The 22,665-nt window shown below is 43.2% G+C and overlaps 2 protein-coding genes across 2 annotated transcripts; both read right to left on the bottom strand.

The window, feature by feature from the left end:
• Positions 1-289: 289 nt before the first annotated feature.
• Positions 290-9,274, bottom strand: LOC126534531 (uncharacterized). The gene is made up of 6 exons (XM_055072180.2): positions 9,222-9,274; positions 6,906-7,077; positions 5,289-5,420; positions 3,004-3,122; positions 1,532-1,574; positions 290-484 (listed from the first exon to the last, which is right to left on the bottom strand). The coding sequence occupies exons 2-6, from the start codon at positions 7,068-7,070 to the stop codon at positions 290-292; spliced, it is 654 nt and encodes a 217-aa protein (XP_054928155.2). The 5' UTR covers positions 7,071-7,077; positions 9,222-9,274.
• LOC140219608 (hapless 2-like) lies at positions 9,037-19,351 on the bottom strand. Its single transcript, XM_072289523.1, has 4 exons — positions 19,027-19,351; positions 15,800-15,940; positions 9,346-9,457; positions 9,037-9,041 (listed from the first exon to the last, which is right to left on the bottom strand). Exons 1-4 carry the CDS (start codon positions 19,219-19,221, stop codon positions 9,037-9,039), a joined length of 453 nt encoding a protein of 150 aa, XP_072145624.1. The 5' UTR covers positions 19,222-19,351.
• Positions 19,352-22,665: the final 3,314 nt, after the last annotated feature.

Here is a 22,665-nt window from a genome sequence, read left to right as displayed (position 1 = left end):
CAAAAATGGCGGTAAACTTACATGCTGCTTTACTGGGACATTATGGAGAACGTAGCAGTTTTTTCCAAGACCTTATCATTCGCTCCCAGATTAAAATGTAAAATAACTGGAAGACAAACGAAGTGATAGCTACTGAATATTATCGATGCAGCTGTCATGAAACCAGAGCTATTCCTTCAGAAAACGCTGGGACGCATGCACAAATGGCCACAGTTGCTGTACGTATGCGGTTGTGGCTATGATACATGACAGAGCAAAATAAGAACACCGTGGAGTGACATAAGAATGACTACCCTTGCCTGAGGAGAACAATGTCATCGGCATTAAGCTCGAGGTGGATGACGCTAAGGTGCGGGTGCTCGTAGATGAACGTGAGGAACCGCTCTCCACTTGTCTCGTCTAAGAGAATCGGAGATTCCGGCAGCTTATCCTTGAAGTAGCTCAACAGGATTGGAGAACGCATCTCCCCAGAGGCTTGTCTCTCCTTGAAAGGAAAAGAAATTGTACGCGTCGTTAGGAGTATCGCACGCGTATCGCACGAGTACTGCACGCCCCACCTGCGGCCTGTCCTATCTTCATCCAATTTCATTTCCATTAATTTAACATTTCTTGAACTCAAGTGATAAGCGCACGTAATTTCCCCTATGCTGCACTCAGTGTATTTGTTTGTGGGCTTCGAGGAGGAGGAGGAGGAGGAGGAGGAGGAGGAGGAGGAGGAGGAAAACCTTATTTACTCTAATTGGTTAGAAATTAGCGGTGGCAGATGTTGTCGGCCGTCATCACGGTCTTCTTCCTCATCTGCGCATGATATGACCAATAAAAATCCGGCCTCGATTTCCTCTCTTCGTGTTCATTACATAGCGAGGCCTCAAATCCGGTAGCAATGATGCCTTCAGGTAGCATGTGTGGGCTTATTAACTAGTTGCCTTCATCCAAAAAGATAACGTACACGTGATGCCTCCGGCCAAAGAGGTGTTCCATATCCGCCGTTAAGCTGCCATATCCACCGCCATATCGGCCGCTAGTTCATTTAGACTCATGACTTGCCTATGGCTACGGGTCCAAACAGTATTGGACACATTAATATTGTGTTTTCAAGGATTAATAAACAATTTGAATTTGAATCTGAATGCCGTGAGTGGCGGCGCTGACCAACAGTCCCAGGTTTAATTCCAATAGATAAACATAAGTACCCCAAAAATTGGTTCAGGAAAACAACGCATTGGTATATCACTTGGAAAGAGCATCACGCGCATAATGCGAAGACGTGGTCTCGTGCCCCACCTGGAGCCAGTTGCCTTTTCATCCGCTTTCATTTTCATTAATTTATAATTTCTTTCGTTCAAGTATTAAGTTGAAGTAACCTCCCCTATGCTGTCTTTGGTGTCTTTGTTTGTTGGCTTCAAATGACATGACTAATAAAAATAGGGCCTTCGGTTTCTTTTCTTCTCGTTCATTAGTCTAGGTGCAGGTAACAATAATTTCATACAGAAGTGTCCTCTAATTTGGAAAGAGAACTCGCCTGCCTCACCTCTTCATCGAGGAAGATATCGTATGGCTCGCCCTCGAGGCACCTGAAGAACAAAGCAAGTATAATATGCATACATAAGGGAGTGCTTTCTGTTAAGTACTTCAGCATCCAGGAAACTGCCACCGTTTCACGTCCGGATTGAGTAACGTATTCGCCTCTATATACTTAAAAGGCAGAAATTTACGAATGCACCCAAAGTAAATGAAAGTACGTGTGGATTTGCTAGAAGATGGACATGACTGCCTTCTACACATCTACATGGGTGCAGGCATTAACTGCGTAGCATATCTGCTGGAGCTCACTTCTCAACCCACATTCCGAAATTGCCCTTTATGTGAGACTTCACCCCAATCTCCCTCTATCAGGTTCTCCCGAATTAGTATGCACACTTCTATATAAACCTAAGCATGCGTATGTCTTGCACAGTTTAGCCAATATGGAAGCACATCAAAGGCTCGCATGCATCATAATCATCATCATTGCCATCATTATCATAATCAATATCATCATCAGTTCATGTAGTTTAAACACCTCTTGTGACGCATTACATGAAGGGGATTAATATACATGAATAATCACAATGGTGATGAAAACAAAGAAGAAATGAAGAAGTGACATATAAATACCTAAGGAGCGCAAGCACTATGAGCAATAAAGGCACAGAGAACATAAAAACAAGGTAGGGACGTGAGTAAAGTAACTAGTTCAGGAAATAGGCCAAAATTTTTTTGCATGGCACTTATTACGTAATAATTTCACAGCTCGTCCGCTTCTGTATGCTCATAGCCGAGGACGATCTGTTCAATGTAGCCGTGTTACCATGTGAGCACTGTACACTTAGGATGTTATATGGTAGGGGAGAAATACGCTGTGAAATCTGAAAAACAAAAAAGTTGTAATCACAGTCATTAATATTGCCATGTGTGATTATTAGATATTACCGCGTTACTTCTGGCCATAAGGACTTGCACAAAGTGTAATAATTATGTACATTTTGTGGGCTATGAAAAGAAACGGATGTTCTGTGAAAGGAGAAATAAGGAACAAAGAACATTTTACAAACTTTGTGCTTCGAAAAGTTCAGCCATTAGTTTTCTTTTTTTTTTTGAAAAAAAATGGTATTGTTTGGCAATATTAATATTCTAACCTGCCAACAGAGCAGACGATCTAGTTGTTAGAAAACTGCTATCCAGCTACGCTCACTTCGCTACCCGTAAAATAAATTTCCCATTTGTAATCGAAACTCTCGCAATATCCAGAATGAGGCAAAAAATAAAGCGACCAATGAAGCCTACAAGCGGCAGGAAAAATGCTTGCATCCAAGTGAGAAGGGCCTAAAAGTTCTTCTATGCTCCGAATGCCTTGGTCTTGATGCTCGTTAAAATCTCAAAATTTCAGTGTGTCCCGCGGCGAAACGCATTATCTACTTTCTTTAAAGAATCTTAGTAGCTGTTTTCCTACTTCAATCTTACCGCTTGTGGGACGGATGGCAGTGCTCGGATGTGGCCGCCAATGACTTGTTTATGCATTCCATGACATCAGCAGGCTTCGTCAAGTTGCTTGGCAGCAGCAAAATACTTTCAGACCCTTTCTGTAAATTGTACGATCAAGTTACCCTGGCGTGTGGCGGTGTGGTTTTACAGGCTTCAAAAATAATCCCGCCGAGAAGCAATGCGTCTCTTTAGGCCATCCTGTCCACATTCTAAGAAACGTCGTCGCCTTTCCTACACCAAGAAATAAAAATTTGGCAGGGGTAAAAAGAGGGCAATAAAAGGACGCTTCAGTCTGAAGCCAACGTTTCGAATACGGTTAACTACTTCCCTTCCTCAAGGATCTGATGATTACACGTCCACTACTCTTGACATTGACTACTGATGACACTCACTCGTCTTTCCTTGCTCGCCTACTATTGAATCACTTCATCGATAACTACGGGTAAGCCCTTCGTTTCGTTTGAAATTCGGAACGTTGCGGGGCACTTACCTCTGTAGATGGCCTTTGCAAATGTACTTTAAATCAAAACTTGCATGGTACAAATCAATACATTGCACGGACTACCAAGAAGGCTTTGCCTTAAAGCAACAGCAACGCAACTATGCGAAAGTATCGAGGGGCCGTATTCTGAGAAGATCCACTTCGAGATACATTCGCCGCGGCCATAGTTTCGCCGTCAGGCACGCGCTGATTGGCTGGTTGAGCAAAATCGAAATACGTAGCTCATCTGTTTTTGCTAAAACAGCCAACCAGCGCGCACAGATGGCTAAAGCGTGGCCGAGGCGGTAATATAACCTAAGTGGATCAATAATACGGCTACGAATAGGGCCCAAGGTACATTTGCATGAACGTATGGTCTTACCCCGCATACGTATAAACAAACTTGGTTTATTTACTTACCCACATTCACCCACATAGAGACCAGAGGGTAAAACAGAAATTTCACTGTACAAACTTATTTCTATCCTAAAACCTAAACGGAGTAATTACAAAATTTTTGCATCCCAAACAGTAGCAGAATTTTCATAGGCGCAACAGGCATCAAAATAAAGCGACATTATGCCGAGATGTACACAATCTTAAAATGATACACGATTATGGCAGTCTCATAGGCTCCTCTCATAGCCTGTCGGTGCCGCCTAAGCATCATACATGACTCGCGTTTGAAGAAAGTATAAGATAGTGCTTGGTTTCTCGCGCACACGGATTTTTAATCGTGTTCGAACAGTGATATCTTAGACCGAATCGAGTAGTGCTAAAAAGGAATCGAATCAAATCGAATACTTTTGAATAGTTTCCGACTAAAGAATAGCCGTTATTGCACTTCATGTAAAACATGTTCCCAAAGACAGCAAGTTTCTGTCAATGCATAGCACGTCATAAACCATTGTTTTCTTTGGGCACAGAGCCTTAGAAGTAAACAGGTAGTTCCTTCCATGCACAGGGCTCTTCAGACGGCACGAATGATCTCTCTACCGTCGGTAGAGTATGGCTACCTAGGCGATGTAGCCTGTTCCATTAGGTAAGTACTCATGTTTTATTCTATACTATGGCCGTGAGGAGGAAAATTTATCGTACCGTTGCTCCAATGTTATCTTTGTGTGCGTGCACCTGACTTTATGAAATCCTCGAAAAATATTTCTTCGCGAATAGATTTACGAATAATTGCTATTTCATTCGAAGGCCGAATGGAATAGGACACTGCTCAATTCGTTATTCCAAAGTTTTCTCCTGCAGGAATTTTTTAAGAACAAGTGACCCTGAACATGCTCGCGACGAGACGTCCGTTCCAGAAAATGAGAGCATGTAGCCGTGCGAGACCTGGCTGAAGTGGAAAGACATATTCGCTATTTAAATCAGTTATTATCACTGCGTTCTGTGTTACTAACATAAAAAAAAAACATTTTTTTTTGACAGCTGACTCTTACATGCCAAAATCAGCGTGTACATGCTCACGGAGAATATCTCATAAAGAATATTGCGAGAACTAGCCTTCTTTCTTTTTCTGCAGAGAGCAGAACTTGCAAAGTCGTCTAGTGGGTTACATTCTAGATTTTTAAATCTTTTTCCAGTTTTGAATACCGTTAGCTTTCGTTCTTAGTCTCTGGTGATTCAAGGGATTATATCCAATAATAGCGAACTTTCCCATAGCATCATATCCGCGGTGAATTTATTGTCTAATCATTAGATATGTAACTATGAGAAAGAGTGAGTTGAATGTGTAATATTGTGAACACATGCTCTTGGGAACATAAATGCTCACAGCGTAAACAGGTGGCAGATTCGCAACGGGGATTCTCTGTGACGGGAAAGGAACGAGCACGCGTAACTTCTTGTAATTCTTGAGCACCAACGCCGTTTCAGCAGCCTTCTCAGAAAGGAAGCTGGCGGTGACCTGCGTGGTACGCAATTGTCTGTTGTTACTGGAGACCTGTAATTGCAATTACAGTGCTAATAACAACACATACTTAGGAGGAGTGTAATAAACTTTCTTTGAAAGGTGGGTGGCTGCCTTCAAGATATATAATCTAATAATAATAATAATAATAATAATAATAATAATAATAATAATAATAATAATGTTTATTTCCCATCAAGCAAGATGGAGGAGGCTGCAGGTAAAAGCTGCACGAACGAACGGCAGCTTGACAGGAGCCCGCAGCCCCCTCTACAAGGCGGCAGTAAAAGGGTTACAGAAAAGAACATCGAAAAACATACATAGGCACCGAAATGGACACTGGAAATGAACACAAAAATTATTCAATGAGAAAGATTAACTACCTTATACATAGTGTTGTCGTATTGCAGCATTATTTACTTTTAAAATATCAGTGGTAGTTTTGTTGTAATTATTCAGGATAGTGGGCAGGGTGAAGGACAGTTTTTCTGTAGAGTAGTTAGCCCGAGGGGTTATAACATTCCATTTTTCTTTGTGCCGGGTAATGTGTATGGAAATGTTCTCTTTTAGTGATGATAAGTCGCGTAGAAACATTCTATTATCAAATACTTCGCGTTTGAAGGCTAGTGTTAGCTTAGAGTCATAAAGATTTTTGACTGGTACAATGTTTGTTTTTTGAAAAAAACTGAGTTTTTTACTATATTGCCTCTGTACGAGAGAGAGAAGAGTTCCTTTTTTCACCCATTATTGTAGAATTCTATACGCCAATACTGTGAGCAAAAGTTTATAACGGACAATAGATTCACGATACGAGAAGCTTAAGGCCTTTCACTAGCTTGTTTTGGCACGTGTTTCCCGTATTGTACACAATTCTTGGCGCTTCACAGGGCCCTCATAGGAATTATGGGACTCGATACATAAAAAGCGTTAACGTACTTCAAAACCAATAGCCATAGTATAAGGATCACGCCACTTATATGAATAAGCACCACGTAGGTCTTCCGGAGATCACCGAGGAACCATAACATGGAGGCCTGCGATATCAGGTGGAATGCGTTCTAAACGTACATGCTCATTTAATAAACCAGTTTATTGGAGTTACGATTTTATAATAGGATTATATTATAAATATGATTTACGCTCCCGTCCTTCATAGCTTCACTGGTTAGCTAGCAATGCTAGGTAAGAAGCGGCACATTCATCATTAGTGCCTGACATAACTAAAGAAAATACTGATGTGACCTATTGACAATACTAATACATTACATTATGCAAGCCAGGATATCAGTGAAGTGACTGTCGACTCTGCAAGCTCTAGTTCTGCTGACTGTCTGACTGGACATTTTCAGATGCACCTAAACTTTTTCTTTATTTATTATTTTTAAAGAACAGTGTGCACTATGAATGAATATGTCTAGATTAACGCAATAGGTTCGCTATGGTGGCATCCATATACCTGCCACTTCTAGGCTGATTGCTTACCGTGTTCTCCCTGTTTGCATCCTCCGGATGATCGGCGCTCAACTCGAGGTCCTCGGGAAATTCAGGGAAAGTGTGCCAGCGCCCGGGTAGACTGGCGCCATCCTTTTGAACAAAGAGTTGCACATACGTCTCTGTTTTGATAACAGGGGCCCCGAGTAGTGACATGGTGTACCTTGTTAGGGTTTGAAGCACATGAAGCACTAAAATGAGCGCCTGTTCAAAGCAGGAAACAAATAACATCCCATGCAATTCTTCAGAAAATGAGTATTACTGGTATGCAAAGTAAGCGCTGCTAAAAAAAATGCCTTGTAGGGTGGCATTGCAAACTCGCATCACTGTTTGCCCAAACGTGAGAAAAACAACAAAGGTATCCACTATCGTCTTATAGCTTCAGTCGTACTCTTTCACTAATGTATTGTACATGATGAATTTCAAAATAGCCAGCAGTGTTATCTCCAAGTATATCTAGCTTTATCATATTGCTAGCATTCATATTAGGGCTCTCATTTTTCTAAGTCCTCCTTCCCACCAGCTGAATTAAGCCTTTCATCCAACTCAATGTTGGAAGTTTGTAGTATATTTGTTTAACGCACAAGGACACGACTATGCATTTTCAGCAGTACAAGATGTGGTCCAAAAGTAGGAAATCTCCAGGGGACCTTGTGTTTTAGTGTGAATATGGTCGACATACAGGAAACACTTGTATAGGCTTCCAATAGCACATATATTGCATCTCACAGAATTATGGAACATATATTGTCGCGTTGTAAATGGAAATAGTCGGCAAACTGTGAATGAAGAAATTAACTTTTAATTGGGCGTGCCTGTGCCCTCGAAAGGAACTTAAACTCAACGCTCAACAATAGTGGCGAACAGAGTCGGCGATCGTCGAAATCTGATCTGCGCGCCAAAGCCCGTTGGCTTTTATGGATGGGTCAACGAAGGTTCCAGAGCAATCGCTGGTGCCCGCATATTTTCCAGACAATTCTATACTATTTGCGTCGCACATGCAATCTGATTACACAAGCTTCAGTGACAACAGAGAGCGCATAGAACCATGGATGACATTCGAGAAACTTCCGATACATGCGGGCGCGTCCCGCGCTCAGTGATAACATTTGTTAGACGATAAAAAGCGGTCACCCGAAAAAATAAATAGGTACACATGTCAATATCACAAGAGAAAGCTACATAAAAATTGCTTATGCAAAAGAATATGCCATTATATGGTAAGGCAAGAGAAGCGTAAATGGCACAGTAGCAAGGCTGTATAATTTATGAATGCAAGAACACCGCAGAGATAAAATTTTTGTGTAAAACAATTAGGTTGCTGTCTTTCGGCAATCGCTTTCATGTATTCTGATTGGGGCGTTACAGGATGTTTTTGAAATACACGTTGCATTCGAAATGAAAAAAAATTGTGATTAGAAGGCTTCCAATCCCATATCACAATTAACACGCGCGTAATGTTGTGGGTACGGAAACACCTCAATAGGGATGCATGTCATACGACTATGCCCTACTAAGAGGACCACTTAAAGTACCATTAGTATATTCGGAACGCCTGGGCGAATAGTGGAAAGCAGGCACACATTTCTAATGCATACACGGAACTGTATTAATCTCAAAGCATGTGTTCTTATGTTAAAAGACTCATTCTTCAGTCTTGCGTTTACTCAGCGTTCAATTAACTTTGGATTGCAGTGTAGGGTTTGAGAACTCATTTAAAGAAAAGCTTCAAATACTGAAATAGCACAGTCGTGCTTGCTTAGTTTTTTACACTTCCGGCAACGGAAATGCAGGGTGCAGAACTCTATTACAATTCTCTTTGCCCCAACGTCTTTCGTCGGTACCGAGAAAACAGTCCCACATTCAGGAAATGTAGAAGAAAGCAAACAATTCTCAAGATGATTTAGACAATACAAAATGATGACAGCGGCTGCGAATGCAGCAGGAGACAAAAATACCAAAACTTTTTTTAGGGCATGATGGTTGAAATATTGGCAAAATGCCAACCACGAGGTTGGATCGCAGCAGCATCATTTTTTTTTTTGGTAAGGTGCAAACCTCAAATAAGCGTGCATGACTCTCAATAATTGCAAATTTGCATGTCATACTTCGTAATGTTTTCTCACCCTGTAAGTTGCAGAAACAAAAAGGTATTGTTCATCATTTCTACCCTTAACCCGGAGATGCGATTTTCTGTACTTATTCTAAAAAGAGCCGGTTAGTTCACGTTGTTTTTAACAATCAAGGATACTCGACGGTGATAATGAGCGCTGTTTACGATTACCCTTCAGAAAAACCAGCCCTTACCAAAGGGGACTGTGCTTCAAGCAGTGTACAGTGCAATTTTTGCCCCGCTCGCAGTTACAGCAGTAACCCTGAAACAGCAAAGTACACGGTCGAAAATTAATTATGCCCTGAATCGTGAGCATACTCTCATCTTCACTTGCCTGGGGAATCTTCTTTTTTTGCGTGTAGCCAGGGCATACGGTCAAGTCACAGAGGTCTTGGGCCACGATTTTTTCTGTGACCTTTCCGTTCACGGTCTGTCAAAGAATAAAGGTATAGAAGGAGTGAGTCAAAAGCGCGCGCGCTTTCCCTAAGTATAGTGTTATTTGCGCATTGAACTTATGAATATTGTAAGGAAGGTTCACTTTGAATGATATAGTGCTTAAATTCATACTTCTGTGCCATTAGTAATGCAGTCAGTTTGTCTTTACGTATGATGCAGCCGTTTTTACTTCGAAGTGTTCCACAGGCCTTTTAAATTGAATCTCCGTTTGGTGATACTATGAGTTTACCATCAAACCGACAGGCACGATGTATAATAGTGGAGTGGGAAAGCAGGGAAATGCTCCTATTACAGTAGCAACAGAAACCCTAAAAAATTGTCATTAAGAAAATGTAAAGAATAAGTACAGAGCGTGGCGTACTGATCACTTCACTTCACTTCACTTTATTACCTTAAAGGCCCCCGGCGTTGGGGATGTTACATAAGGGGTGGGTTACATGTATAAATCATAACAAACAAAGAAAAAACGTAATGACCATAAATTATTCGCTGTTAAATACAGTAGTTATACAATTCAGAAATTTAGATGTACAGGTGATTGCGGCGATGTCGTGTGGAAGGCCGTTCCAGTCCAGGGCTGAGAGCGTGGAAAGAATGAAGACGCGAATGTAGCAGTGCGCGTACGAGGCCGTGCAACTTGAAGGGGATGACCAATGCGGGGGAAAATACGTGCCGGCGGATTGATGTAGGGCGGATGACGAAGTGAGCTGTAATAAAGTTTATGAAACAAGCACATACTAGTAATACGACGTCTACAAGCAAGAGATGTTAAACCTGCCTCTGCTTTTAATGATGATATACTAACGTTATATGAATAGCACGAATATAGGAATCTTGTGGCTCGACTTTGTACTGATTCTAGGGAAATTGTTAGATAATTTTGGTTAGGGCTCCATATAGCAGAGGCGTATTCTAATTTAGGACGGACAAGTGATTTGTAGGCAAGTGGTTTTACGTTTTGTGGGGCATGTCGTAGATGACGTTTTAAGAATCCAAGGGTTCTGTTAGCGGATGATATGATTTTTGTGAAATGTGCGTTCCAGGTTAGATCATTGGACAATGTGACGCCGAGGTATTTATAAGTGTGAGTTAATTCTACCGTGGCGTGCGAGATATTGTATGAGAAGAGGAGAGGATTACGTTTTCGGTTAAAAGACACGAGTTTACATTTATTTGGGTTTAGTTCCATGAGCCATTGGTTACACCAGTCCTGTACGCTGTTTAAGCCATTCTGCAGGGCGAGCTGATCAGAGGTGTTATTGTTTGTGCGATAGATGACACAGTCATCGGCAAAAATACGGATGTTACAAGAGACATGCATTGGTAGGTCATTAATGTATATTAAACATAATAGCGGGCCAAGGACTGATCCTTGCGGGACACCTGATGTTACGGGAAGAGGACTAGAGGCTTGATTATTAACGTAAACATACTGGGTGTGGTTAGCAAGGAATTCACTTATCCACTGTAAAATGTTAGGATGAAGGTTTAACCATGAAAGTTTTAGTAGCAAGCGTTTGTGGGGTACTTTGTCAAACGCTTTCGCGAAGTCCAGGTATATTGCATCTGTTTGAAGGTTACAGTCATGGTTCATATGCAAGTCATGGATGAAAATAGCCAATTGTGTATCACAGGATAGGTTTTTACGGAAGCCATATTGAGCAGGATGAAAAAAATTAATAGAGTCAAGAAAGTTCATTATGTGAGAATAAATGACATGTTCCATGATTTTGCACGGCACGCTTGTTAAAGAGATGGGGCGGTAGTTAAGGGGTGATTCTTTACCTGATTTGAAGACCGGAACAACCTTCCCCACCTTCCAATCGCTGGGAATGCTACCTGTGGAAAGTGATTGTGCAAAAAGTTTTGATAGATATGGTGCGGAAGCATGGCCAGTATTTTTGAGGAACTTGGGGGTGATTTCATCAGCACCCGCTGAAGATGACATCTTGATATTTTCTATAATACATATAATGCCGTGCGCAGAAAACACGATTGAAGGCATAGGCAAACTTAGGTTGGTAGTTGCGGTAGAAAGTGGCATATCGGTTTCGTTTGTGAAGACGGATGAGAAAGTGGTGTTAAAAATATTTGCACACTCTATGTCACTTGTCATCTCGCCAAGTGGTTTAGCTAGTGTGATGATCGGAGCCTGTTGAGGATTTAGTACTTTCCAGAACTTCCTCGGGTTATTTGTTAGGATCTTGGGCAGGTCAGTTTGGAAAAAATCGCGTTTGCCATTACGGATAGATTGCAGGTATATTGATTCGGCTGTGTAATATTTCTTCCAGGCGCATGCGCTTGGGTTTCGTTTTGCTGTCTCTTTTTTTTTTTGTTCTCGAGTGTCTTCAAGAGCTTTGAAAACCATGGTTTGTTGTGACTTGCACGAAATGTGATGGTGGGAATAAACTTCGCGGTGAGTTCGGCAATTTTAGTTTTGAAAGTGAGCCAATTATCCTCCACAGATCGATCATCGAAACCCGTCTCAAAGTTTGGAAATGACGCCGTCAGATGATTATTAATTTCTTCGTAATTCCCTCTGTCATAGAGGCGAATTGTTTTGCGGAAAGTTTTACGCGATTCAGGGGTGACGGTGAAAGTAGCGTGTAAAACTTTGTGGTCACTGATTTCGCGGAGGTAAGTAAGCGATGATAAGCTTTCTGGGTGATTAGTTAGAATAAGGTCCAAGATGTTGGAGGATTCATGTGTGACTCGTGTGGGTTCAGTTACTAACTGGGTGAGAGTGAAATTCAAACAAACGTCAACGAAGTTAGTTACTTCGGTGTTGCCTGTGGGTGTTAGGTTCAGCCAGCCAATGGAGGGGTAATTAAAATCACCAAAAAGAATAATGCGCGCATTGGGATATTTGCCAGTTATTTGATTCAGACTATCGTTTAACTGCGAAGAAAAGATTGGATTACTGGAGGGGGGTCTGTAGCAGACGTCAAGTATGACGATTTGTGGTATAGAACGACAGATTAACCATAGTATTTCAAGCTCCGATTGGATGTTAATAACAGAACAAGGCAACAGCTGGTTAGTGGCAATAAGAACACCTCCTCCTCGTGAGCTCTTGCGGTCCTTGCGAAAAACGTTAAATTGCGGCAAATCAGCCAAAACTTCCGGATCGGTGACGTCGTCTGTTAGCCACGTTTCTGTTAGTACAAGTTTATTGCTGGCAGATGAAGCAACAAGATTACAGATGTGTTCACGCTTTGGGAGGAAGCTACGTATGTTGGTAAAAATAATAGAAAAAGAAAGATTTGGCAGTTTACCGCGAAGGCTTTTACAAGGAAGATTAGTAGCGCGGCGATACGACGTATGCTATGAGATTTCATGTACAGATTGTGATGACTCGTCGAATGCATAACGTTTAGTACCGATACACAAGGTTTTGTAGCGCAAGGAAAATTTAGTGTTAGTAGCTTTGGCAAACTTTACAAGGTGCTTTCGCGCTTCTCGGACAGGGCGTGAAAAGTCCTCCCCTATGCGGAAATGTGTAGACACTGAAACAAGCTTAAGGAGAAAAGACTTTTAAACGGACTATGCGTGTCTAGACATGTCTGTAATGGCTGTTTGTAAGGCAAATTACTGATGTTTGTTTTTAAGCCGCTGGTGCCCTCGACTAACTTTACCTAAACTTTAGGTTCAAATATAATATTATGGCAATATTAATTATCTAGACAATCTAGCAATTTTTCGCCATCATCTTCGATGTAGTGTTCGACATAAAGTGCACCTGCAATACGATCGCGCCCAGTTGACGCCTCCTAGATAGCACAAGGCCAGTGCAGGTTTAATTCTTGACTTCATGCTACCTTGCCCAACTGATATAGCTACTAATGGGGATGTTCCCGAGCAAGCTGCGTTCGTTTTGTCGCCACTGCTTTCGTCATGTCGAGCTTGAGAACAGGAATTTTGGTCCAAGTGGCGTCACGTGATAAGATAGAGTGCACCGGCCTCCGGCCTAAGTGACGTTGCCACAGTGGGCCTTATGCTTTAGGTGCGAGGAAACGTGCACGATGGTGCGTGGTGAAGAATGGTAGCTTGATTTGCACCCTCATCCAGCGCCACGTTGGAGGTTCTGATCGAGCGGAAGCTAAGGGAGGAGAGCGGAGGCTCCTGCTCCAGGATGGCCGTGGCTGCACACGGTTGTCCGCGCAGCTTAGTGCGTACCCATCGCGTGCGCCCTATCATGGAGGTAACTTGCGGCGGGTGAAGATGCGAGAGGAAAGTTGAGATCGCTGGTGAATTCATGCGCGCTATGTTCCCGCGTGTCTACCGTTGAGGGTCACGTTTCGAAGTTTCGCAGACGCAGTGACAGACTGTGTTCCTCTGTGTTCCTGCCTTCTGTCGTCATCATATTGCGCTGCCCCTCCAAGATGTTCGACTAGTACCAACTCGCCAAAATGTCAATACTTCGAGACAGAACAGGCCGCACGAAGCGATGAATGCTTGCTTCCAGCGCTCTTCATAACGCCTTCGTTGCGAACGGTAGAAGTACTTCTCAAGGTGGCTGGTGACACATAGCTATTCGAAGGGTGGACAAAATTAAGGCATACACAAAGTAGGCAGGATGATAACCACTACCAACTTCTATGTTTAGCCTTCAAAATTAACCAGTATACTATATTAGCAAAAGCACGATTTCGAGAGAATTTTAGAAGTTTTAAAAGGAAAACGAAGATAGAGGTTTAGATGACGCAAATGTAGCTTTGTATCAGTTCGAAAGGGCCTTGCTGGAACATGTGACACGATACCAGGAAACTATTACAGTTCAACAACGCTTACAACGAGCGTATTTAGTAAGAACTGACCTGTATAACGATGGATTGAATAGGTACCGGCGGACTTTTGATATTTCGCGTGTGCACCACAACATGCGTGTACAACGAAGGGATTAGTGCATACTCGACGCCTGATATCGATGACTGATAACAAGTGCCAGTTACTGGTGTTATCCCTGCGCTTCACATACGCCACCGAGGTTGGTCCCGCGCTAACTCTAATGGCCGCCCCAGCGGCTTACGTGACATGTGCGCCGATGCCAGGGGTAGTCCGGCTCCAACAAGACTGCTTGTTGTAACTCATCGATAGGCGCGACGGCTGACGAACAAGTTGCGTTTGACTGCGACCTGATAGTGTTGTGGTAACTGCCGATCGATGAAACCTTCAAAACTATCTTGGGGGAAAACGACGCGAATTTTAAGAAATGGAGACAACGATGAAGATCCTCCTAAGAAATCACAAATTTTTGTAGTAAGTAAGGCGATAGTAGCATTCGATGATCTGCAGCTTTATCTTGCGTAGCACCTCCGTTTCGCCACATAGCATGTTGTGAACCTTTGTTCAATATGGTTGGCCGCACTCGGACATTCTAACAGACGAAGTGTGCACGAAAACATTAGCAGTGTATTTCACTAAGTCTCTCATGAATTCACGTTAAATACAGCTTTCGTTCTCTGAATGCGCTTACCTTGTTATATCGTGAGAGGTACGCTGCGTAGCTTTTACAAAAAAATTACTGGAATCACGAAGGAATTATTTAGTTTCAAGTACATCGTGCTAATTGTGTTCACTGCATCTCTTTTCTTTTTGTATTATTCTGCTGTCTTCCGGTTCTGCGCATGTCTTCAATGTTGGGCGTGTAATATATACGGGAATGCCGAAAGCCTAATAAAACACATGGTCCATTGGTCCTCTGGTCTCGCTACGTCATAATTTGCGTATCGTCTAATGGCACCATTGTGACAGCAAGGGCCCGTAGTCATTGTGTGAGATCTGTTGTGCTTGCCTGCTGCACGTCGCACCATGCTTGCTGACGATATAATTATGCAAAAGCATAATGGGCTAATGCGGCAAATAAAGCGAATCTCACTTCATTTTTTGTCTAATACTTTGCTATCACTATGAAGGGTAAGAATTTCGTGTGAAACTGCGACTTTTATGATCGCGCACCAATAACTGGCACAGATTTTGTTATTGTTGCATTCAGATAATGGCCTGTTCGTAGTGAGATGGCGAAGATGGCTGTGATATCATTCGAGACCGTAGATGGTAGAAGACCTCTTAAGTATATGGCTCATTTTAGAGCATTATTGGGGCGCCATCAAGACAGGTAACATTATCTCACGTATGTAGAACACTGAACAACCATGAGTTTCACAGGCTTTGTATGAAGTGCTTTATGGTGGCCACTGTAACAAGGCGCCTATGTAATTTGTACTATGAAACATTCTTTTAGAAGCACGCAATAAACCACATCCACGATCACCAAATTCGAATCACAGAAAATTGCTGCAAGCTCACAACTCACCGCGACGTATCTCATTGGATACGCAAGCAGCAGTTCCTCTTGTCGGAGCTGAATCACAATGGTGTTTAAAAGATGCGATGTCCTCTCCAGTTCTGGTTCGTACACTTCCGTTAGGTGAATATAGCTTTTTCCTTTGTTGCCCTTTGGGAAAAAATAACACACAAAAAAACACTATTTATTATCTTAAGGAGAACTGTGCGTATAGATATGATAAAACTTCATTGTCTGCGGTCAATTCCACAAGGAAGTTAAAATTAATAACGGCATAGGGACAAGTGGATGCGGGTATAGAGAGTTTATTGTGATGTCCTGAAAGGAATAAATTTAACTAGTGCAAGTACAGCTAGGGAAAACGAGGGCGGGGGAAGGGCACTGAAGGAAGTTACCATAAGAACCAACCAAGACCCTGAACAAATTTTGCCACGTGTTCGGATGTTGGGCACTGCTTGAAAGTGAATAGCTCACTGCCTTAAATAATGTCATTACCATTATATTTTCATATGTAAGTACCATTCCAAAGAACCATCAATAATTTTACAAACATAGCTTACGTTGTTTCTTGCGACATGGCATTCCACAAGGGTAATGGAGCAAGCCCAACACAGGGTAAACGATTATAGCAGAGTGTACGTCATTTCGAGCGATCTGGCTTTTAGCTCGTCATGGTGGCAACTCCTTCATGGTGGCCTTCCATTCCGTTTTTTAATCGACCCTAGGGAATGAAACCAATAGTTTCAGGGCGCACTTTACTGTTTCTCCGGCCAGTGATCGAGGTCACAGAAGCGACTGCAAAAACACAACAGAAGTGCTTATGTCCAAAGGAAGTACCAAGGCTAGAAGCGTATTGGCACTAAAACCACTTTATTGCACAATATATTTTATAAAATACGTGCCTCTCAATACAGTGCTGATAAAAAATGTTATCACCGTGTTGATCTGGCATTGTTCTTAAAGAACAACTTTCAGTGTATAGTGCCGAAGCTGAAGTATTACGAATTCTGCCTATGGTCTCGTCTGGTAAATTTCGATGTTCGTACTCCAGCTGCCGGTATAACCCTTGTCGCAAGCACGTATTTAGCACCTCTCCTCCTCCTGCTAAATTGCCGGATGCTTGGCTGCGCACAAATTGTATCGGCACAAGCCGCCCTAAATAAGCATTGTAGAATAATTGGCTCGTCGCTTCTAATAAGGTAATATCAAAAGCGGCATACACATTTATATACCCTCTTCTGCTTGGGGAGCACTTTCTGCTTTCATTCTATCTAAGCGAATACTTAAAGTCTCGGCTGAACCCATCGAACGATGGATGTCGTTGTTATGTCGATTAGCATTGAAAGAATGTAGCGACACACTGTATGGCCACCGCCCAAGCTTGTCATGCATGAGACATGCATGCAGACGGGCTCCTATCTCGGGCATTCCGGACGACACGTTGCACCGGCTAGCGGCACCGTTTCTTCGAAGTGCGCACTTGAAGCGGGTACGAATATAAATTCAGAGAAGGTCGTATGAATAATATGACGCACTTTCAATTTCGCCCAGCACCAGAAAAAAATTATAAAGAAGCTTTTTCGTAACGAAGAGCATCAAATACTCAGTGACCCATATCCAGAGGCCCAAGTTGACGTGAACTGAATTTATTGAATATCGGCACATCCGCAATGCCAAATGCCCAATCACACATAACCTGCAACCCGAGTTGGCATAGAAGTTGACTGAAGCTTTCTAGCGCCAAAACTCGTAAAAAAGAAAACAGAGAGAGGCAAAAGGAAAAGAAAGACGAGCGCTACGCTTACAACTGTTTATGCCGAAAACATAGCATCCTTTATATACACAAAGATACACATGCGCTAGCGCATAAAACACTCAAAGAATGCCAGTCGGCTGAAGGCATTGTCATCATTTTTTATTTATTTAACATGCTTAGCAATCTCTGTTCCGAATCATAAAGCGTAGCAGTTGTTTGGCTCATGCTGTCTGAACTAGTTGTTTGGATATGGTAAGCCTCTAACAGTTCACGTGCGGTTTTGTTCTTGCTTCTGCCTAGGATCCCAATATTAAAGAGCAGTAGTTCACATTCGGGACAAGAACTGCAATGCGCAGACAAGTACGCAGTTGTATCCATCTTTAAAATATTCGCGTGCTCTTTCATTCCATCCTTGACGCAGCACCCAGTCTGCCCACTGTAGCCCAATGTAGTAAACACCAACTCGCCCAAGAAGTCATCCTCAAGTCGATTGAAAAGCGACACGTGTTCAGAAACACATACTCACTTATGTATGTTGGTGTGACAAAGCTTCATTTGAATAGGTGAGCATACACAGTGTAACATGCTCGGTGACCAAAATTGGTGAAATGATTGGTGTTGAGCAAAGTTCCCTCGGCACATTGGCCTGATGCACTACCCAATAAATCAATGACCACCCAGGGCTTTGAGTGGCGGGAAAACGCTTAAAGAAATGGATAGGCACAAAGATATCGGAAAAAGCGTGAGGTATCCTGAGGATGCTAGTCCGACCAAATTGCCCGCGTCGTTGCTTTACTTCCTACCAATGTTTTTTTTTTTTTTTGCCTTGCTATCAAACTTATCAAGTTCTAGCTCGGTTCTACGAAAGTCGACAGCCTAAAAAAAGACGTTGCGGGGCTAGTTGGTGATGCAATATTTTCTTTCTTGCGAAAGTAATCCAGCGCTACTCCTTAAGACGAGGACACAGAAAGACTTCACAGGACACAGCACCCGTCCTGTCGAGTCTTTATGCGTCCTGGTCTTAAAGAAGTAGCGCTGGATTACTTTCGCAAGAAAGAAAATGAGTCAACAGCATCTTAGATTTATTTGAAGTCGTCAATTCCACAATGTAGCCCAGGACGCGTCATCTCATGGTGCGTTCATTGAAAATAGTGGTGCACGTTTTAAAATATGGGCAAAGTACCAGCGAATGACTTCGAATTACCTGCCCGCATATGTATAAATACCCGACTACCCGAAAAGTACGATACCACAGTGTTTGCCTTTGCTCGCCGCTATCGTTGTAACTTTAAGATAGGATGCCTTTCTAGACAAAAATTTGTTAGATAAAGTGGTAACCATATTTTCCTAACGCTTACATTAGGCAGTGTGTGGCTCACCATAACCATACATATGACAATGTGTTGCCTACTGAAAGGTTGATGCTTTCGGCAGTGGGAAGACGAGCTTTCGAAACGGCACGACAACACCGAGTGCTTACCCCAGGCGTGTTGTTCACGAGTAGCGTCACTTCTATCTTGTTCTTGCATTTGGTGAGGCCATTGCGGACTTCGGTCGGTTGGTACGCCTTGTTGTCACATGGCACCAGCAGGGCCTTCATCCGGACGTCGGCAAAAGCTAGAGCACCGGGCGCCGTCACTGCGACGATGGTGCACAAGGCGGCGGCGAGGCTCATGACGGGTGTCGTCCGAGACGCGTCTTCATAAATCGGTGGCCCCAACCCTACCCGTCCCGAGCCTCGACCGCAGGCTCGGCGCCGGCGTTTACAGGGCACAGCGTGGCCCTCGGCGGTGGCCGCCTTCTTGTTCGCGTGCCTGCTCCTTCTTCCATGGCGCTTGCCCACTGCAGGGAATTGCCCAAAAATTCGCTTAAGCCAACTGGTAAAGGGATCAAGGTACTGAAATACAAAGACAATGTAAAGAGGGTACGTTAGAAGTCTAGCAACAAAAATAGATTTGGAATAATTTTTGCAAAATCAATTTTTTTTTCTTTTAGAAGGGTACTACGCATCCCCTGGGTGTCAATTTAAGAGGTTGGCTTGTTCAACGTTTATACTCCTACAAATATAATTCAAGGTGAGTTATGATAGGGTTTTCCCTGGTTTAGCTATCCTTTCCAAGTCGTCGCCGGCGGAACCTGAGGCACCTTCCCCATGTAATACTGCAGGGTGTGAGCCTCCCAGGCCGAGGATGACGACATTACATTTTGAACACGAGGTGACAGGAGTACAACTGCAAAGGATCACAAAGTGCTGCTGCTACTGTTGATATGTATTATGGCCACCTAGCTGCGAATGAGCGCAAAGATGCCCTGCCCTACATATCTTACTGCTGCCGCTGTAGACGCCTGAGACTACGTACAATTCTGCTGCTGGGACGCGTCCCTAATTCTATTACTTTATATGCGGATATTGGACTCTGTTCGAGCGGCGATACCTAAGTGCTGCTCTACTACGACTGCGACCTCCAAAGTAGGCTACATCTGCTACTACAGTAAAGCGCCTACACAACAAAAGCATGTACAACGAAATGGCGCCTATAACGAAGGAATATTACTGTCCCCGTTCAACTGTAAAGTGAGCGGTGGGCGACATTTACGACGAAGTTACCTGTATAACGAATGATCTCGCAGGCACCCAGCACTTTGTTATAAGGCCGTTCGTCTGCACTGCGAACTGCATCTATGGCGCATCTGCTACAATTATAGTGCCTAGAATGTACCGGCTAGTGTTCCGTGCACCCGCTCTTTTCAATGGAGGAGCGTGGCGCCGCCTGCAATGAATGCCCACGGTGGCCGGCAGAGGTCACTGCCATATGGGTGAGTGCAGACTGCGCGTGTCGTCTGCTTCGCACATCAGTTTCGCAGTGGTTGCATCGGTTTCGATGTTTGCGTTTTCTGTCTTATTACAGCGTTGCGTGTTTGTTTTTGGTGTTGTCAAAGAGTGAATGCGTGGCTGCTGTGTTCGTGTACTTGTCACTACGAGAACTATGCGGTGGTAGCGAAAAAATGCCGAAGTTAAAGAGAGAGTGCGTGGAGAGGACCTTCTTTGGGCCGTTGTGTAGAAGCGGTTACCGCTCGAACAAAGGACATGTATCCTTGTTCACTCCAGCATCTGATACGAAGCGATAACAGAATGGGCAAGAATGACCAGGAGAACGGACAGAAGGCTGGCACCAACTGCTGTGGTTTGTGAAAAAATATTTAGAAAACCCTTTAGTCCAGCGTGCGTTCTTTATCACCGTGATCGGCGTTGTCCACGAGATTCCCCGCGATAAAACACGCCTGAAACCCTACGCCATACCAACGATATTTCCTGAGTATCCTAAGCATGCACCTTGTGAATGCCAGGAAAAAGAAAAACAAGAAAGAAGGAGTAGTAGTGCTTTGAACTACTATACTGCAGGTTATGTTACAGGAAAGATCCCTGCCGAAAATTCTTGACCACAGTGTGCCGGCTTAATTTTTTTGCGTAAGTAAAGCTGAAGCTAGTGCCGACGCTGCTTCATATCGCAGTACCCATTTTGACAATGGAGGCCTTGTCTATCTTAGCCAGACCTTGTCAACCGCTGTGAAGGCCATGGAAGATGATTTTACTGTGTTCTTTAGCAAAAACAAGTTACATGCAGCGAGTCTAGCTGACTTTTCACGTCAGCTCCAGACACTAGCCATTCCACAACTAGGGTGCCCAGAGCATGAAAAACCAGCTTTGACAGCAGTTATAAAGTTCTATGTTTTTATGAGGTTTCGGTTTTTGTAAAATGCATCAACAAAGAGAGGGAAGCGCAAAGGCAACGACAGAAGCTCTTTAAACTGCGTCACTGCCACTAGATATATCTTGTTCATGTATGTGCACATTATATCATATCTAGTGCTGTCTTGTGCCTGCGTTTGACTGTTGTTACGTTCGAATAAAATCTTTGTTACGCTCAAATAAAAGATCTGTTTATTATTTTTGTTCACGTATATCAGAAGTAAAAAGAAATCTGCACGTATTTACCTAGTATAACAATGTATAGTACACGGAACACCACAGTTCATTTTACAGGCTAATTTATTTACTCAATATCATTCCCTCGGGGCCCAATGGGCAATATGAGAGGATGGGTACAGGGTTTACAAACAATCAAAAACATTCAAACCTATGAGGACGACAGTAAGATGAATAGGCAGAAACAGCAGCTAATAAAATAAAAAGATAGAACAGCGAAATTCGCGTCATTTTAAAAGATGATCGGTTACAACGGCCTTGAATGGTTATGCATTAATATAACATTGATAGAACAGTAACGTAACCTTAAAATTCTTTTACTTTATTAGAATAAGAAATGCAACCTAAAGCTTACCCTTAAAAAATTACGCTTCCATCATCGCGGCTTAACAAGGTGAACGCCTTGTAAAGCCTACTGTAATAAACCCTAATCCTCCTTCATCCGCTCTAATCCACCTTAATCCAATCACTAATCAATAATTAAATTTGCTAATCAATAACCATCTCTTATACACGGCTGGACATGCTTTCGTTCCCTTCTGGTCTTCGTTGGATTGTGTGGTATGTTCTGTACCTCACAACACGACCTTCAAACATGGAGGTCTAAGGCTTCTGCCTTAAAAATTACGTTTTCTCGTCGCCAGCATAGAAACACGTGAGGTTCCCCACTCGATGCGGAGCTGAGCTAGCACAAGCTATTCACGCAAGCGACAAGCGCTAGAGAAGCCAGTTGTAATCAAAACAAATCCTAATCAGTAGCTGCCCACATTTTAACTATGCAACTGCTACGGCTTCATAAAAATAAAAAGCGCAGCAGCCCGCTTGCAGATGCAGTGGAAACAAGGCGGGTTAGGAAGACCGGATGGTGCCGCGGTACCCACTTGCACTGCGGCGCTCCTAGCGGCAGTCGCCGGCATATATTGCATCCGGTGCAACCCGTGAGGCGGCGGACGGCACACTAATGACTACGGACGCTACGTCACACTCTGCAACTTCTGACGTGACCTCGTTGAGCGCCACCTCGCGTTCCTTCTGCGTACGCTATCTGGAGCTGAGACGCAATCCGGACGCTCCTTGGCACTTAAGCCTCGAACGTTGTGGTCTTCGATGGGCGCTTCAGCGCGTGGCAGC

This window comes from Dermacentor andersoni, chromosome 7 (assembly GCF_023375885.2).
Source record: "Dermacentor andersoni chromosome 7, qqDerAnde1_hic_scaffold, whole genome shotgun sequence".
NCBI classification, from domain to species: Eukaryota; Metazoa; Arthropoda; class Arachnida; order Ixodida; family Ixodidae; genus Dermacentor; species Dermacentor andersoni.
This window is presented reverse-complemented; position numbering and strand designations above follow the sequence as displayed.